Source organism: Pleurodeles waltl, chromosome 9, assembly GCF_031143425.1.
Source record: "Pleurodeles waltl isolate 20211129_DDA chromosome 9, aPleWal1.hap1.20221129, whole genome shotgun sequence".
Taxonomy (NCBI): domain Eukaryota; kingdom Metazoa; phylum Chordata; class Amphibia; order Caudata; family Salamandridae; genus Pleurodeles; species Pleurodeles waltl.
In genome coordinates this window covers 342,676,713-342,696,889 of record NC_090448.1, presented here as the reverse complement: position 1 = coordinate 342,696,889, position 20,177 = coordinate 342,676,713, and the positions used below count along the sequence as shown (strand labels likewise).

Sequence of the window (20,177 nt, the reverse complement as noted above, 5' to 3'; positions counted from 1 at the left end):
ATCCAAAAACCAACCAATCAAACACATCATTAGACACAATGATAATTGATACTGTGAGGAACGGATCCACCTACAGGACTCAAGTCAGACATTAAATCTACATCAAAAGCCCAGCTTAGAGGCCACACCAGCTGTCGAACTTGGCTCCAAACCACACCAGCCCCAATACAAGAGGAACAACAAAAGATATTTGGAGAAATAGGACCAGGTGGAAACCCCGAAAATAAGAGAGGAGGAAGTGATGCTTCACAGAAAGCACAGCACTGATATCGGCAAGCATAACAGCCCTCAACAGACCCTTATTAAAAAGAATAATACAAAATACCACAACAAGGAAACTAATCACCACTAGGCGCTCCTGGAGCTCGGAGGTTCAAGAGACACAATTGTATTATCGTCCGGAAAGGAGGAACAAGTACGGCCCTAATTCATCCAGCATAGGGAAGCAACTATGTCCTTAACTGAGGTAACATTCTTAAACTATTAAATCAGATTCCATCACTCTCCAGGGTCACCTCTGCGGACATAGATTCCATCCAGTTCACCGGCACAGCCTCTAGTCCGCAAAGCAAATCTGTTAGGGCCACCTGGAACACAACTGACATGGCCAGAAAGTGCTTTGTGAGAGCAAACAATTTAGAGATTGGGGAATAACTGTGGAAACCTACTAAGAACCAGGGTATCCACAGCTGCTGGTGGGGGCTAAAGGTGAAAACTTATAGAACATGAATGTGTATCAAAAGCCCTACTCAGTTCTAAAAAAAATGCAAAAAGCGCAACATCATCAAGAGTCAGTAAAGGGAGTGCCCCAGAAGCAATTAAACATAAAGCAGCCATAAATAAGCAAGAGACCCACATCAACGAGTGGCGCTGGTTTGCAAGAATAATCAACCAGTCATTGATTCCAAAGTGAGCTAGCCCAAGGACAGCCTAGAAGCCAGCTCAAACATCTTCCACTTATGCTCGTGGAATATACATGGACTAGCAGGCAAGCTTGATGACCTGGAGCTACTAAACTACTTGCAAACTTCTAAAGTGCTTGCCTTACAGGAAACATGGACACTCAAACCTCTCCCTTTTACTGGCTTCTCTCATAAGGCATGACCAGACACCAAAGAAGCACTTGCAATTTACTTATCCACAGCCCTCAAGGATAAACGTATAGAGCTAAAAACGGACCGACAATCTACAAATTCTGCACATAACACTGGAAATGATGGGTAAATACAGGTTGGTAACTTTTTTTAACCGCCACATGTCATTAAGCCGTAAAGACAGCACAGCGACATCGAAAATGCTATCAACTTACTCCGGTCCCTCCCTGTTAATTGTGATAGGAGACTTCAATATGAAATTGCTGGGCAGGCCAATGAAAAATGAAATTCTCGAGTCACAGGAACAGCAGTGGGTCATTCCAACAGAGGCAATAATAGACCTTGGTAGGAAGGATAAAGGGGATTTAATCTACTCAGCAAATTAGAGCACTAGACCCTATGAGTCCTCAACTTTTTTTCAGAAAATACTCCACCTGCACTATCCTTCCATTCCACTAATTGAGACTCCCTAACCGACTACATACTGTCTTCTTTGCCCCTACTAAAACATGTTCACTAATTTAAAATTGGCACAAAATATGAAAGCGATGACCTACTTCGGGAGTTAGAGCTTGCCGTTGTCCTGAGAGAGAATACACGTACAGTAGAAGCTGATGGTCCACCATACACAACAGAATATAAAAAGAGTGAAATGAACCCCAGCAACACTAGAGTCACTGGCTCAAAATGCAGAGTCATTTACAAATCACCATGAAAAGAAGCAACCTCTCAAAGGACAACTGAGAACTGTTTACAGACTCTTTTGCAAAATAATATGCTTCAAAGGTAAAATCAACAAGGGGGCTTATCAGGGGAACAGCCGCAATCATTACACGAGAGGGGCAATGAAGGAACTAAAATACAAAGTCAACACAACCCTGAGGCTTGTGAGGAAATCTCCAAACAATGCAAACTTAATATCGGGTCTGAGGAGCTCAAAAAAAGATCTAAAACTGGCAATATGAAAAGTAAAGAAACAAACCGCAGAAGAATTTTGTGCCAATTTAACTTGGGGGACTAAGTGCTACAACTCCAACTCTCTTTGGAAAACAGTGAATGACTAAAATAATAGACTAAAGGACTCAAACCTCTGAGGAATCCTGAACCATTTTCTGTATGCTAACTTTAATGCACAAACAAGCGCAGAGCCAGCACTGAGAGCAACACGGGATGACCTACCTTAGGACAATGACAGCTTAACCGTTATCTGCAAAGACTCCGAGCGTAGAAAACAGTGTGCCACAAATCGATGGAGATTGGATCCAGCGACACATATCTAAGGGTCGAACTGCCGGAGTGCTAGGACCAAACGGAATCCCGCCAGCCATTTTCAAAGCTGACCCAACTAAAAGGGCGGAGCACATGGCCCCACTGCTTAACTACACCCTTTCCGATAATAGAACACCAGAGTCATTGAGGGGCTCTATTATATCGCCAATATTCAAGTGTAGTGACAAGGAAGTCGCAGAGAACTATAGACTCATCACCCTCATAGGCAAGGAGGCAAAATACTATGCTGGTGTACTAGTGGAGCACCCATTGATCTGGGCCACTACACATTCTATAATACCGATAAGCCAAAACGGATTAAAAAAAAACAAAACAGTGACAACGGCAAACACCATGGCTCTAGAGGAAACTCACCAAATGGAACATCCCGCAAGTGCTTCTCAGAGCAATTGAAAACTTGCACACAAATACATGGGTAAGAATCAAACTGGGGAATGGAGCAAGCTTACCCAGGGCAAGACCCACAACTCAGGACCTCAAATAGGGGTGAGTTTTGGCACCAATGCTTTTTAACCCTTTCCTAGCAGACCTACCTCCGGCCTGGACTCTCAATTCCCATGAAGCGAAACGTGGCTCAGTACAGCTATCCATCCTCCTGTATGCCGATGATCTGGTACTGATCAGTTGTACAAAGTTCGGCCCGCCGCACCTGCTAAATGCCACCCAAGAATACTCGAGCATGACAGCCTGGCAACATGAACGAGAATAAAATCATGACCTTCAGGAGAAGAGGAAACAGGTAAGGCAAATTGGTTTCTCAATTCAGCCAAGATCGATAAAATATCCCGGCTTACTTTTTGACATTAACAACACATTTTAACGACATAAGGAGGCAATCAAATGAAAAGGGATCACTTTGGCAATGGGGTTGAGGACCCTATGTAGAAATCTAAAAGGTCTATCGTACACTCTTATCTTAGAAACTGCTAGGGCAAAGGTAGTGCCAATCCTGGCAGATGGGAGTGAAGCACCACGGGGCAGAGACTCAAACATCCTGGACACAACCACAGTGAGGATATACAGGAACATTTTGCAACTCCTGTTGCACAGATCAGGCTGGAGTTCGGACTCATCAAGCTGATGCTAGCGAGTCATGCAGCCTTTGTTAGTCCTTGCTATAAATTCCCAGAAAAGAACACCATCAGCTACAACATATTGCGGTAGATAACCAACAAAAATATATTCATCTACAACTGAATACCTAAAACAATTGACAAGTTCGGCTTAGTAGAGTAATGGTGTGAATCAGCAAGTTACCAAATCTTCAAAAAAATTGTAAACAAAACTTCTAAAATCCTATCATCCTTGGGCGACAAAGCAACCTTAGTAAAATTGCCACCTGCCTGGATGGTCCTATAAAGCTACAAATAATTGAGACTGCAGCAATACCTAGAAAAAGCTTTCAACAGCAGGCTAAAGGGGCAATATCTAAAACATCAAATGGGCATTGTGCCATCAAATCTGGACCCTACTTCCTGGCAAAGAACGTAAGGCAAAACGTGTTGCCAACCAAAAGAAAACTTAATTCATGTGATGTCTTTGCTAAACAAACCTCAACCTCCGTCGCCATTGGCTCTGCCCAGTCTGGAACCAGCTCGGGGTACGCTTTTGCAGACAAGCGTTATTGACTTGCCTCCACGCAGCCGATCTGCAGCTTAAATCTCGGACTGTGAAATACCTCCAGTGGGTTGAAGTACCACTAAAGAAGGAACACGGTCAGATTGACCCCAGCATCCGATTGCCACAGACTCTTCATAGACCTTTTCAGGAATGACTGGCTTCAAGAAGCTCATAAAACTCCTCGAGAGCCAAAATACCAGATGCTTGAACTTGACTTCGAGCATGATTGAGCTGTATTTTCCACTGTGGGCAGCTGCTGACTTACACAACCAGAAACTCTGTGAATATTTGTTAAGAATGAAATTGGAATGGAAATTGCACAAAAGATTATTTGCACAACTGATTACAAAGCATAAATTATTGCATTTAAATCGCTAGTGAGCATCTTATCTCCAATTATTGTACCTGCTAAGGGAATAGTGCTTGAGCCAAGCCATGTTACAGTCCTCCTAGGATCACAAACAGGATGACCTATTAGCGTTCAGCTTTACTTTACTAAGTTCTAATTAACCAAGTGTATCCCAGGGGACTTAATCACGCACCTTAATTTGCTCTTTCGCACCTTTTCCCCTTTAGCCCTCTGTTTTCAACACTTTAAGGGGCAAAACCATGTACTTTATTCAGTTTAATACAGGCACATGGAAAAGTCTCTGGATTGAGCATGTTACAGGCTGTAGAGCAAGTTTAAGAACCCGTATGGGGCCCTCCCTGTATGCTGATCCTGCTCTAAGCACTTCAAAGTACAAAACTGAGCTCTTTATACAAGCTTGTTTCTCATCTTGTCTTTTAATTACCAATCCCCCATGATCGTTTGTATTTGCAAAGGTTTTTATTAATCATGCATAATACAATTCTGTTCTGTTTCATGCAACTATTACCACCACAGCTGCACTACAGAAGTAAGCCTTGACCATACACCTTTGTTACTAAGCGGTCTCAGGAGATCTGAAACAAGCCTTTTTCTCAGTCTGCGATTTCAAAGTCCAAAACTGCTAAACTTGATACACTTCATCAACTCAGTAGTCAAGATCATGACTCTGGTCTGAAGTGTGTTCATTATCAAGACTGTAGTCATCAGATCTGAAATCAGAGGTCAAGGTAAAAGTCACCACCCCGTCTTTCTTCCTTCAATGGGAAGAAATTGTAAAATTCCCTAGGAAAATGGAAGTGTTAAGAAATTGTGAAATCACATACAGATCAGGCCTCCCAGTCTTCCAAGGCTCAGAGTATTTTTGCTTGAAGTAGGCGACTGGGACTGCCACCTCCAGGAAGAAAGCATTCTAAAACTTCCCAGCAGACCATCCACCCTCATCTGCACCATCTCACCCTTCTCTACGCATGTTAGCAGGCCCAATATTCTATCTGGAGCACTCCCTTTAAACAAATCAACCAAAGATTGTTTGATCACAAAAATCTGACAGAATGTATTCCAATATCTTAGTACACAAAAAGTTTAAAATGTAGAGATCCATAATGATGTTACATATATGGTGTAGAACAGAGATTACAAGATCATGTACTGATCAAATATATGTGTCCATAGTATAACAACGGTGTACCAAGTTTACACAATGTAGGGCAACATGTGAATAGTTCAGACAGACATTGAAAGACACAATTAGCTACAAGTCCAATTAGAATATACAGCCAACATGTGTTTCGTCCAGAAAGACTTCCTCAGGGCTTGTAGTAGTACATGTTATGGAAATCAACAAAAGCTGTCCGAAAAGCCACTAAAGTGCAAGAAACTTGCACAAATGAATGTTAGTATGTATGAAGATCCTCGGTTTCAAATTATGATGTCAAAAAATGTTTTAACCACTTCCAGTTGCAGTTTACTGCATCGCCAGCCACAGGTGCGATTTCACAGATGTCTGAATCAACAACCGGACAAGTAACTGATAAGTTGACTTAACAGTCTTACATCCAGTAGTTGTAAAACAAGTAAGTTGCCTTACCAGTAACATGTCCAGTTGTTGATTCAGACATCTGTGAAACTGCACCTGTGGCTGGTGGTACAATAATCTGGGATTAGAAGTGGTTAAAAATATTAACATATTTTATCAGATTTTTTTGTAATCAATCAATCTTTGGTTGATTTGTTTAAATGGAGTGCTCCAGATAAATATAAAATATTGTATTTGGCAATTACTGATGTAATTTCCATCTCTCACACTTTTTTGCAGCAGGAGTGTTATCTGTAATAGCACCCACCATCAGAACTGATTGCTAGTGGGTGGCTACACGCTGGGGGTGGGTTTGTTTTTCCACTGCTGCCATTGGTAATAGTCCATCTTTGTAGGCTTATTCAACTCTGGGTGAGAGAGGGCTTTCCATTCATTACATTACGGAACTGAGATGCAGGGGTCCTCTTACTGATGATAATTTGCTGTTTTCTACAGCAGTCACCAGTTGAGATACCAGCTTATGAAGCCTGTCCCACCCCCAGAAAGGGACACTGTCAATATGCCTTCTGTTTCTTTGTAAGGAGAGAGGAGGGCTCCACTCCACGTTACATCTCTGTGGCCTAAATCAGTTCCTCAACCGGCAGAGGTTTAAGATCCTGATTCACAACCTGCTATGCCTGCTAGTACTACACAGTGCTGTTTGCTGTCACTGATGCCCATTTGGTCATTACCAAGAATCTGAGCCTACTGACAGCTTCTCTGCAACATCAAGAGGGAGGTCCATTATTCTCCATTCTTTTACAAATCTCTTGAGAGCAGGAAAAGAGAAGGCTGCATCTTGATTTCTCAGTGAAGTGCTCCAAATCACTCTTAGACTCATCCAAAAAGATTAATCTCTTAGGGAAAAATACTGTGCTCCAGCACAGTGAAGGCTTTCTCTCCTACAGAGTAACAACAATCTTCCAAGCAGGGAGTCACTGATGGCCCACAAGCCCAACTTTTTTACCAACCTTGGTTCCTTTGTGTTAAACAGTTGGAAGGCACCCCCAGCCTTTTGTTGGGATGCTACATCCTCCTTTCCTTCCTACAGTTTTGGGTCTCTGTGGTGAAGCTCCGTCAGTGTTGTGGGACTGCTACCTTGCGTGCCTGCATATAATTGGATAGCAAACAAAAGAACTATACCAACGCCATTAATGATGTCATTAACAGAAGCAGAATGAGTTACAATACAATCATGCACTGCCTCGACCTTTGGCTTCCCCCATCCTTTTAACACTCCACAAACAAGTGCGCTGTCGTCAACCTCTACTTCAGTGAAAAATACTGAAGATTGACAGCACAGCAACAACACCAAACCTGCTTCTGTTATGCCCAGTCTTTCTCTTAGAATCCCACAATTATCATCCTTCAAAGCCCTATCTGTCGCAGATCTTACTGACTTGCTCTGCTCCCTCCAAGCCATTTCTCATAAACATGATGTCTTCCTCATCCTTCATTGGGGAAGCTTTCGCTCCCCTGCACACCGATGTCAACACCTTCCTCAATCAGTCCCCAAAGTTGTCAAAACAGATCCTCCACTCCTAAAGAAACCTGCACTAGACTTCCGTGACCTCGCCAACTACCAGCCCATCCCTAACCTACCATTAATCAGCAAGATCATTGAAAGCACTCCTGGCTTAACTTCACAATTGTTATTTTTAACCATCTTCTGCATAACTACCAATTTGGCTTCAGATCAGGCTGCACGTCTGTGACCACTACCTTACCCACATCCTAACCTATACCCTCTGGGCTATAGATAAAGATGACATCTGCTTCCTCACATTGCTCAACCTGTCAGCTGCCTTCAATTGTTAACCGTCCCATGCTCATGCACGCACTAGAGTCTTTAATGGGTTTTTCTGCCTTTCTCCTCTCTTTCCAGCAGACTACAGTTTGTTCACATGGGCTCCTCCAGGTCCTAAAATATCTGTATCATCTGTGTAATCCCACATGGTTCAGTGCTGTCCCCTGTTATTTGCCAAGAACAACAAGCAAGAAATAGTACAAACCTTGCTCAATGACATGAACCTTGGTTACTTTAAACCGCATCTTTCAGTAAATGCTGAGTCACATAGCCACCCTGGACATCAATCTCACCCTCAAGGAATATCAAATATTGAAAAATCAAATATGGCCTGGTGCCAGATCTCTCTTCTAAAGAAAGTGAAATAGTTTCTTCTAAGCTCAGGACTGTTATATCCCTCTTACTATCCTCCATGGCCTTGCATACTTCACACTAGCATTCCTTATGGGCATCCTGTATAGCACAGTATGTCTAATTCAGGATGTGAAAATATATGATCTCATTACCTTATCCTGATGGAGCTGATTTTGCTTCCCTTGCCAGTCCACATCATCTTCAAAACCAGCTTCATCATTTACAAAGCCAGCACACCAGATTATCTTGCAGACAAGCTCACCATTTTTAGTGGCTCTTTGCACACTCACAGCCAGGACACCTATGAGGCTGACAACAGTTATTTTCCACCTCTGCACCCAGGAACTGGAACAACATCCCAATATCCATCAGAACTGCCCCTAGGCTGCCCAACTTGGAGACGTTAAAAGATGCAGCTCCTTAAAGAATGCAATATTACAGTACAGTAAGAGACACAAACCAGTTACCTCTCCTATTGCCCTTTGATTGTATGTTTACTTTTGACCCTGTGCAGTGCTCTGCTCTCTTTTGGCTGGATTTGCTCTTTACAAATAACACATACAAACATACAAAACACCGTTTTTGGTTTTGAAAGCCTTTCTTGCAGTGCTGAGATCCAGGTCAGTGTTGGTTCATATTAAACTGATCTCTTCTACATTATGAAGCTGGGGACACACACTACGCGTAACTGTCCTTAAAGACATTCTATAGGGAAATGCATGTTCTCTTGGCTCACCTCTTTTATGCATAACTTGCTGTTGGAATTCTCCAGGCAGTCTTTCCATTTCCATTTTTTGCTGAAACTACATGGGATGAGCAAGGAACTTGAGTTAATCAATCAGCTGTTTTTGACTTGGGGGCATTGATACTGGTTGAGTAACTCATAGCAGCACCTTTGCCATATGGATCACTTTATGCACTAACCATCATTGCCACATTTTATATGAAGCATATGTGTAATTGGTTGTCAGTTCACACCAGAGCTAAGCAGGCTTCCATGGTGTTTTCCTGCATGTTCATGAGTACACGTCCGTTAGGCAGCTGCTGTCAGAATGCTGCTACATGTGCGTCCTGAACTGATACAACGTTTTGCCTGGAAATTCTCTGCAACTGGTTTCCTTAGGCTCAACCTCCCTGATGTTGCCTTTCTCCTCCTTACTTTCTCTTTCCCAGTCGATGTGAAATATACCCAGTTGTCAATAATGAAAAAGAGTCACAACATTAAAGTAAGACAAAGATACATTTACCTGGTCTGTCCGCTCTTTACCATTACAAACACCCCCTCCTCCAACAACCCTGTTATTGTTCAGAGAGCACACATCAACTGTCTCCTGCTTTTTGTAAGTGAATTTACAATGTTACGCATATGCATAGGGGTTGTGTGAGGCATATGACACTCAAGGATGCCCAATGCCGACATGCAAAACGCCCCCATTTATTAGCTTCAAAAGCAGTTTCTATTCTGACCAACCCATGACAAGGATAACCAAAGCTTTATAATCGGAAGGAGCCTAAAAGTAACAAAGTCACAATAAAGGTAACATGATTCATTGTTTATCTTTTGTTATGACGTCGATGGGTTGGGTAAAATCAGCATCATGTGTGGCAACAGTTTTAGGATGTGCCAGAATTACTTTTCAACCCTGGCTGATTCCATTCTCCCCGATTAGAGCATATCCAACGAAAGACCCAAGTTTCAAACTAATGCTCCTTAATTTGTCGTTTGTCATTCTCTGGGAATATGAAGGTCAAACTAAAAACCCTCTTAATACTGAACCATGCAGGGAATATTTTGGTGTATTTCCAGCAGACCGAATAAATTGCTTGAGCAGACAACAACCATTAATGTACATTGGGGTAATTTTACATTAGGTAATGTCGGGGCACAGTCACTTCAATACTTTGTTGAACTAACAATGGTGCCCAGATTGTGGGGCCAGGATGGTGTTAACCTCAAGAACTATGAGGTGATATACCCCTAGAGACAATATTCAAGACTGCATTTTAAACTCTACAATAAGAGAGGACTAACTCAAAAAAGGGAGTTCAGAAGTTAGGAAAACGATGAAGGTTTATTAACCTACAGAATATATAAAATACAAATGCTGCAGTAATCTCATTAAATCAGTAGTAGGACATGGAAATTAATTGCCATGAAGGCTAACAGTTACAGAAATAATGCAGTAATAAGCAAAGTCTGAAAAATTGACTTAGACTCCCAAATGTGCAGCAAATCTATAGAGAATCGGACAGCATCCCTTTTCAAAACTAAAAAGTCTCTGGCTCACCCCCAAATTTACAGGTTTATGTATCCATTTTCACCATAGAAAATGTGGTGGATGCGACAGTCATCTTGGTGCAAGCAAAAGTATTATTATTAATTTTTTTTTAAACATATTTTATTAATGTGGTTGTTGAACAATAGGTATAGCTGAGGGCCCGACTATAAAATTAACACTAGAAAAAGAAAAATACAAAGAAAATCAAATTTTCTGCAAGCACAATTCCCCCTGCCCCCCAGTCCAGCAATAATTATTCAGGCAGTACATGAAACTGCATCCGTTACTCAGTGTTCCACGGTCTCCTCGGAAGCATTCAGCTCGTAAATGTTCTAGTTTCGTCATCTAGCAAAGAAGCTATTGGGCTGATAACTCAATAGTCCCCCCACACCTGACATATTTTTAGAGTGCCTCTGAGGGAAACCTCGTGCTTTATATACTACCACCTCCAACCCCATACAATAATCCATGCCACTCTTCCATACCGCCAAGGAATTGCTGGGGGGTTTGTAGCTTTCCACTCCTGTGCTATGTCACGTTTTGCCAAGGTGATGCCTACATATAAGAGGGATAAGCGATCATTATTGTTGCTCAAACCCTCACTAAGATGTAATAGGGCAAGCTTTGGATCCATTGGAATTGACCAGGCAAGTACTTTACCCAGACAGGCCATCACCCCATGCCAGTACTGCGGTCGAGGCGAGCATTTCCACACTGTATGTATGAACGTGCCTCTTCTCTCCCACACCGAAGGCACGTCAGGGATGCCAGCAAGCCCATAGGCCAGAGCCTATACTGCGTGAAATAGATTCTGTGTAGGTATTTAAGCTGAATTAGCTGCAGATGGGCTTCTATTGTGTCTCCCTGCGGTGCCCCCAGTGCCTCTGTCCAGTCCTCATTTTCAAGGGTTCCCACATCCATCTGCCTTGCAGCCCTTAAAGCCTGGAACATAGCGGGTTGATTGGATATAAGTGTTTGGTATATCCGTGCAACTTTTTGGTCGCCCAGGACTCCCATCAACAGTTTGCCCTCCAGGGGACTAAACTCCGGCAAAGCCTCTAGATCCACTATGTAGGGTGTCAGGGTGAGGCGGAGTTGGAGATATATGTGAAATGTACTGTGGTGAAGATGATATTCTGCTTGTAGATCCTGGTAGAACTTTAGAATAGCCCCATTAATCCGTCTCCGAGTGTGGATATCCCTATGAAATCCCAGTGACGGAAGACTTCCTAGGCGGACACTTGTGACAATTGACTACCCCTCCACAAGGGCATCTGTTCTGTCAGTCTGTTCCACCACCCAATCTGACGAAGAGAGGAGTGCTATAATGTAAAGACCAACTTCTTCACTGGAGGAAGGGTCCTCTCATAGGAAAGGATATGTACCTTGCCCATGACCCATTTCTCCAATGCATATGCCGGGTTGCTTGGAGAATTATACCACCAGTCATTTAATATTAAGAGGTGTGATGCATGATAATATTATTCTATGACGTTTCTGTACTGCTTCATAGCACTGTATCTCTTGTTTTCTTAAAGCTTCATGTCTAATTTGACTTTGTCTCCTCAGGTTTCTCACGTGTTTAGGAACTACAGCCGAGGAGTCCGTTACGTGAAGTTCTTCAACAGAGGGAAAGATACACAATTCTGGGCTGGACACTATGGTGCTCGCATAACCAACTCCTCTGTCACTGTGAAGATACATTGGTGACTGTGTTGCGGCTGAGGCAGAGTAACCGCAGAGATTGACTTTGGAGTCTCCATGGTTGGCCTTTGCAAGATGGGCTGAAGGAAGAGCTGCCTCTGAGTAGGCTGCAATGCTTGTTGAAAAGTTCCAGGCAGCATGTTGTAGAATGCTATAGATTGGCTTCCGTGAGGAGGGAAAATAAGATTTCACCAAGCAATCAAGAGCATTGTAGTTGTACTTACAGCTTTTTGGTCGAAAGCAATGGTTCTTAACCTAAGACTTCTGCGGACCCCACTGAATCATTACTGGAAGCCAGGGGCCCCAGCCTAAGCATTTTTGATGAAATTACCAAAACAACCATTTATCAAACAAATACACAAATTATAAAATATTTTATTTTGTTCAAAAACAAATACAACAAAAATCTAAATGTTAACGTTCAAGAGATGGTTGTAGCTTTTCTAGCTTCAGTTGAAGTCACTCTTCCTCCATACTATATTTTGTTTTTGCCTCCAATTTCAAATTACTTCACATTTATAGTATGTGTTACAATTTTACATTTTACTTCTTTATTTATAGACCCTAAGGGGTCCCCTGGCCCACATTTTAAGAACCATTGGTGTAAAGGAGGTGCCTATGAGGCAGATGGTTACATCCTCATCCTCATGCGGGGAATTGGAGAATGAGGAACTACAATATACCTGCATCCTGACTAGGGAAAAATGTGGAGGGAGCCTTCAAGCAGCATGTGGTTGACACACAGTTGCAGAAGCCAGAATGTATTGGAAAGGGTAGTCCCCCTGGAAATTATTGGGAGGATGGGTTACAATATGCAAACTAGTCTCTTTAGAAGATCTTTCTTTTACTGCTTCTGGTGGAACTAAAACAATAGTGTTTAATGGTAGCTTAAGAGACGATGGCAGAGCTGTGGCTCTAGAACTGTTAGTCATGTTTCTGTGTGCTTTAATAGATTGGAGTTCACCTTAGGCTAAGGACTGCTAGACCTTTCTAATCAATTTCTAAGTAGGCCACAAGTGGAGGATCTACCTGTATATACGTCATCCACTAACCTTTTCTACAGAAGGAACGACCAGCCAATGGCTGAAGGGGGAGGGAGGTTTTTCTGTTAGATGTGAGTGCTGGGATGATCAAAAAGGTGTTTTTAAGTCGTAGAGGAGCTGACAGACACCTACAATATATTATTTATAGTGACTCCCTTGTATAATATGTGTACAGTTAACTTTTTGGGGAGAAGGAGATTAGAAAGGACATTGAATCGGCCCCTTATGTTCAGAATGATCCTATCAAAAAAGAATTGCTCCCTACACGTTCCTCTTCTACCATTTTTGGGAGATGGGTCACTTAAAAAGCTAATCTGCACACTCAAATTGGGCTCTTCGTTAGAATCTTGCCGTCCCTATGGATACAGTTCTGATGCCCCTGAGCATACTTTTGAAAGGGTCTTTAGAAAAGAGTCTGGGCGGTTTTAAGGCTGCCACACTCTACCTTTAGCTTTATATGTACCATTACAGCGCATCCATTACCTAATTCAGTGTTAATTGCATGCATTGAAAATAAATGTGTTTTAAAGAATCATAACTGTATTTCTTTGTAATGGATGTATTGTAATGGTAACAGACCCTTTCCTGATATCAGACGTTTCCCTGATTACATTTACAATGTAGTACATTGCAACACGTTCATTACAATGAACGCAATTGCAATGCATTGTAATGTACAACAGTGTATTATAACGGCTAAAATCGAAAAACTGTAATGAGGTATTGTAATGGTAACATAACCTTTTTGTGACTAAAGTATTAGGGAATGTGACCATGCTGTCTTTAGCCATCTTTAGATGCACCATGATTTAAGTGAGCTGCAGGCTGGCTTTCTTCCAGAACGCGGCACTGAGATAGTCTCGTTCTCTATATATTGTGACCTGAGACAGGATCTATAAATGGGGAAATCAGTGCTCTAATCTTATTGCCTGTCAGCTTCATTTGCCATTTTTGAGTACAGCATCGTTTTTAGACTGTGGCAAGGCAATTTGCATTGGGGGCATGGTATTGAAATGGTTCTGCTCCTTTGCCTCATAGCTCATCCTTGACAGCACATGTTGTTTAACATCTGTATGTGGTCACTTCCAATCAGATTGTTAAAGGTACTATGTTTTGTGCACAAGTATTGTAAAGCACCCTGTTTACTCACAAAATGGATTGTGAAGCGTAGCTTCCTGAGGCCTCCGTTCTAGCGAGGTTAACTTGCTTGCAATTCTTGAAATATGGAAAAACAGATAAGGTGGGCAAAGTTTCTCTTCTTGCCCTGAAAATATGGGAATAGCTGCTCCTTCGATTGGGGCTATCCCTGGCTAAGTTGAAGAGAGACTTCAAACCTTGGCTGTTTCTACAGGCTTCCTGCTGGTCCTCTCAACACCTGCATTCCTAGAGAGCTTCAGGTAAAAGCACACAAAGGAACTGTCAGTTAACATAACATAAGCTTGCAAGTTAGCCTCAGGGCTTTTGCAACCCAGCGGTCAGCCTCATCTTTGTCTTTTATAAAGGCCCAGGAGAGATCACTTGAGAGTTCTTAATTGTGAAGGGAACTTCCCAGCACTTAATTTAAGTAATACAAAGTGACAAGACTCAAATATTTTAAAGAAGTCCCTGTGGCTGGCATCATCCGCAATCATTGCACTGGCACCTTCTAGCATTAAATACATTTTTAGTCCAGTCTGTTTTGTGCTCTTATCTGTTACTTTAAAGAGCCTTTGCAATATATTGGCCCAGCAGTGGTGAGCGCTCACGTCTGTGACGGTTTTAAATAGCTGGATTACAGTGTGCTGTTGCCTTGTATCCTTTCCATCTATAAAGCTTTATAAAACTGAGTTGAATGTGACACAGTCCTGGCCATACCCACCCAAGTGCATGATGTGAGAAGCTGGGTTCTCTCTAAATAGTGCGCCGCCAGAGTGTGGGCCTCTTTATGGCTCTTGAGAGTTGAGGTGTGGCACTAGGCAACGAACAGCTGTTTTAAACACATTAAAAATGTCCGCAACGGACGGTTCAAACTATAAACTGCAGTTAGTTCGGCTGGAAAGTCAACTCGTAGGACCTTAAGAAGAGGATGTTTTACTGCACTGCCTACTAAAGTCTACATAATCATACATGCTTTGTTTTCAGTCATTTATTTTGAAGCACGATTCTTACTTTCAAATTTAACTGTCACCCCGCTGTTTACATAAAATATAAGCGTTGCTTTATAATCCATACCAGCAACTGCATTTACCTGATCTAGAAGCTAATGTTCCAAAGTTAATTGTCGTCGCTGAGGGCTAAGATGATCACAGTGATCAAAATCTGAATAATCCATGTAATGTATAGTATTTTGACCCAACAGCGATAGAAAGGGATAGGCAAAAGCAATTCACACCTCACCTTTGCCCATGATATTAGTCTGGTGCACCGTGTATCAATATCCGCTGCTCCTGGATACCACTGCCACGCAGAAAAGAAAACACAATTTCACAACTACAGTTGTTCACCCAGAAAGAACTGAAAAAGTCCAAACTGTCAGCTTCTCCATTTCTTCTTTATTTTATATTCCAGAATGCTTGTAGCTCTGCAAAGTCTTTGCTGAGTGTCATTTACATGTGGAGCTCCCGTTCTGAAACAGATACGGGTGTTCTCAATGAGTTGTGCCTAGTTCTGAATACAACTATCTTGTCAGAAGAGATGCAGTATGAATAATGAATTGATGTATGATACAGTGGGATATACAGAATTGGAGACCAGATTATACCCTGAAGAAGTTCTTAAGGGGTGAACGAAACGGGTTGGCTGTGGCTGTAACAATGTGAATTTGAACAATGTGAATATATAAGCTTTTCTGAATATAAAATGAAGAAGAAATAGAGAAGCCAACAATCTGATTGGACTTTATCAGTTCAATTATGGTGCACCACTATATTTGAGAAAATGTAATGTAAAGTACATTGACTGAAAAGAATAAGGTTTGCCAACCAGTGAGGCTTTTTCACTTGTGAAACTATGCACATGTGAACATTTACAGAGCACAGAAATGGTGCGCCAAAACTTGTGAAATAACCACCATACAACCTGCGGCAGGAAAAGATGCTTTCAGTGTCACTTTTGGATTGTAAACCTTTCCCAGTACATTTCGAAAATGGCATTTGGTGTGCTGGTAGTGAGTGCTTACTTACTATACATAATAGAAAACGTTCTTTTGAAACACAATATTACTATTAAATTCTCTTATATAATAAACCATCCATCATACTCTTTGTATTAACCGGACAATAATGACATCTAGGCTATCTCGCCAGACTCTGAATCTGTTACACTCATGATGGACACACACACATCTGTTGGTGGAGGAAACTAGAAATCTCTTGGTACGGAATGATAAATCGTTATGTTTGAACTTCATGCCTCAGCTGTTGGGTGTGTCTCAAGCCAGGCCTCCCCTGTTTCCTTAAAGGACATTGAAAATGATACAGCATTAAGTTGTTATGTGTAGATTTCGGAAAGTCCCCAGCATGTACAGTTGTCTACAAACCAAGATCTTAGAGCTGTGTTAGTTTGCCCCAAATTGAGATGATCATATTGGATGCTCATTGGAACTCAGCTTTCTGTTGGTTTTGTCATTCAGTTCACAAACTCTAGTGGGAAGTAGAACAGGCTCACTTTGCTATTGATTTCAGGATTCTTTTTTGACTATCACGTTTGCCTGGGTGAGAGCAGAGATAGAATTATAATTGGACACCTCTTTTCATCTATTTCAATGACTAGACCTCTCTCTTGTTTTAGACACAAACCAAGCCTTTGTATGACATGATAATATGCTAGCATGGGACATAAAGTGGGATGTTAAAAATCAAAAGGCTGATGGATCAATAATTGATGAAGGGTTGCATCAATATCAAAATGTTTGTAGTTCCAGAAAAAACGGTCATAAATATCATGATGTTTTTTTGAACCAGCTCGATTTAAAATGATGCACAGAGACTGAGATTTCCGTTTGAGCGCATTGCCGTCCTGGGATGATGCTTCACATTTGAGGGGTTTCTAGGACTTGGACTGTATTTTGAAAGCAAGTTTTTCCATTAATTTAATATGTTACAAGTTTTGGAGTCCCACTAGACCCTTTATGTATGCTGATGGTATGCTGTAGTTAATTTTTGTTTGTTGTCATCCATTACTATTTAATTAGTTACTGAGAGATTCTCCTGATAGCAGGTTTCATATCTTGTACATAGAAGCTTGTTGCAGTACCAATAATTACATTAGTTGAGCTAAGACAGAGAACAGTGTCGCCTTAGAGAAATTGACAGCTATAGTAAATTAATAAGGTTCGGAAGTTTGAAAAGGTGTGGGCCCTCTTCCTCAATTCTTCCTTAATTATGTTAAATGTAATTAGAACATTGGAATGTTAAGAGTGCCATTGTAGACAATGGATTAGCTCATGGCATTAACAGTTGCTTTAGGCCTTCTGCTCCAGCATCCCATTATTTGTGCTTGTTTCATTCTCTTTAATTTAGAACTTTTTGCTCTCAGGGGGTGGAATGTTCTCCTAAATATCATGAACCAGGAAAGTTCATGATATATCGGTTGTAAAAGGCAGGCATTTAACAACCAGTAGAGCCCTCGGAAGGGGGCTATATCAAAGGACAAACGTATGCATACATATGCTGTTGTAATGTCTACAGTCGACTGAGACATAGTTCCACCACCTAATGTTATCATTGTTACACATGAAACTGTGATTAAAGCCATTTTATTTGGGGTTCTGAAAATTCCCCTGCTTGTTGGGATTTGCGTTTGCTGGTGTCTCTTATGCTGTTGACAATTTTCTGTGCTTTTAATTCTTTACCATTGTTTATTTCCAGTGGAAGAAAATGAAAAATAACTTTGTTCCAGAAAAAAGAAATATCTTGAAAATAGGATTTGGTCTCTGTGTGGTGAGCATTCCAGCTAAAACAATGCTGTTTGAGTGCTGAAAGCTTTTCCACTGTTCTTGGGGAGACTAATTTTGTCAGCCAGTAGTCTGTGATCCAAATTTCTGAAACTGGAACTGAACCAATAAGTATGTGACTTTGTGAAAATAAGTTTCACCTTGTGCCTTAAATTGGAAGCATGTATTGTGTAAAAATAAATCATTAAATATATTCAGTGCACTAGTATATGGTATGTACTGTTTGTGTGATGTCCGATTCATTTTTTAACACCTCCTTCTCTTGATTTCCATGTACTGCTGTGTTCCTATGTACTGTAATTATGGTGGTATTGATTCTCCAGTATTGGATCTTTCATAGATTCACATGCTTGAATATTCCCCGTCATCGAAGTGGGAGCCCCATGGTAACGTTATACAGCAATACATGTTAGTATCATAGGCTATAATGGCAATGCACAGTCTGTGCCTTTTTTTTAAAAGGACTAAACTTGACCTAGGGTCAATCAGACGCCAGCACCCACTAGAACACCCCCAAGAGAGGCTGTTTCCCTCAGATTTTCTACTGCACACTGTGTGAAGGGAGTCTCCTTGAGCTCTGCTCAACTACCTCTTTTTTTCCTCACAAGAATATACTTCTTTGTGAATTATTTCTACAACTGGATTGGTTGTGAATTATTTCTACGACTGGACTGGATATGTCCCATATTTCAAAGAAAAGCCTTTTCAGGCCTTGTGACACCTGTGGGAAGAAAATACTTCACTCAGAGGATCCTCACAAAAAATGTATTTATTGTTTGTATCCAGATCACAAGGTAAACAACCGTAAAATCTGCTGTACTTTCTCTAAAAAAAAACTCTAAAGGACAGAGAAGGCAGACTGTTATTGTGGTTTCAGAAACTTAGACCAGGGAATATCTTTATCTGAGGATAATAGTGATAATTCCTCTCAGGCCACAACTTCAAGTAAGAGACAGAAGGCTGAAGAAAGACATTCTTCAGAGTCAACAGCTAAGGTCAGTAAAAAATCCAAATATACTGACACTGGCAAATAGAGGAGGTACAGAGATCAGCCTTCAACATCCAAACAGCTTTTAGCTTAGCCTCTGCCCACTACTCCTTCTCTAAAGGAGACTGTTCTGAAAGATGCCTCATAATCTGCTCCGTTGACATTGAAAGTAAAGAAATCTGAGTCAGCATCATCGAAAATGAGGCCGAACAAATCATCATAGACACGTTCATCGATGGCATCTACGACGGTAACAACAACAACGGTAACTCCTACCTTTACTTCACCAAGTTCACCTATGATTATGTCATGGTCTCCGCTGTCCTTGATGACAATAGTAACAGTGAAGGCTATCAAACACAGCTCACCAGAGGTACCATCGACGACAACCTACGTCAGTGCCTTGTCAGCACATACACTGTCGACTGCACAGGGTGAACATGCTGTAACCTCATTGACGACATCATCAACGAACAACTCATCGACACGGCCATTGTCGGCGACGAAGACATCGTCATCAAAAATTCCATCGACGACCAGACCGTCTACGGTAGATGTCTCGTCAACGGGCCCATTGATGACCTTTCCACCTACAGAAATTACAACAGAACCATCGGTAACATTAGTTTTACCATTGCTGAAGCAGCACTTGTCGGAGAAATCATCAACAACACTGCATCATTCCACATTTTTACAATATGAAAGATCATTTCCACCGCTATCTCTAATGCCATTAAAAAAGCAGATCATCAGATAAGACAATTCTCCCTTTCCATACATCTCCAAGTAAAGTCCTGCTTTACTCACCTTTTCTCCTCCTGGATGATGACGGCGACTCTGATAATGACGGACCTTTTGGAACAGCTTGTAGCCCATCTAAGGGTGAAATGCCAGGACTTTGATGATGACGACAATGAGGAGTACCAGGATTATTACGGTTCAGCTAACCAAACACAACAAATACACCAAGAGCATACGGAATTTCAACAGGAACAATCTCTTCCGATGCTAGCATCTCTTATAACAAATCTTCAGAGTATGATTCAAGACTATTACCAGAGATTCTCATCTTTGCTTCCTGCAGCACCTATAACGCAAGTTCCACCACTGCCGCAACTC

General features: G+C 41.5%; 1 protein-coding gene across 2 annotated transcripts in view; it reads left to right on the top strand.

The window, feature by feature from the left end:
- Positions 1-18,278, top strand: part of LOC138259288 (F-box only protein 27-like) — a 284,291-nt gene extending 266,013 nt beyond the window's left edge. For both annotated transcript variants that reach the window (XM_069206908.1, XM_069206907.1), the window contains exon 9: positions 11,960-18,278. In XM_069206908.1, coding sequence (XP_069063009.1) covers positions 11,960-12,100 — 141 coding nt within the window. In that variant the 3' untranslated portion in view covers positions 12,101-18,278. The remainder of the gene's footprint in view (positions 1-11,959) is intronic.
- Positions 18,279-20,177: the final 1,899 nt, after the last annotated feature.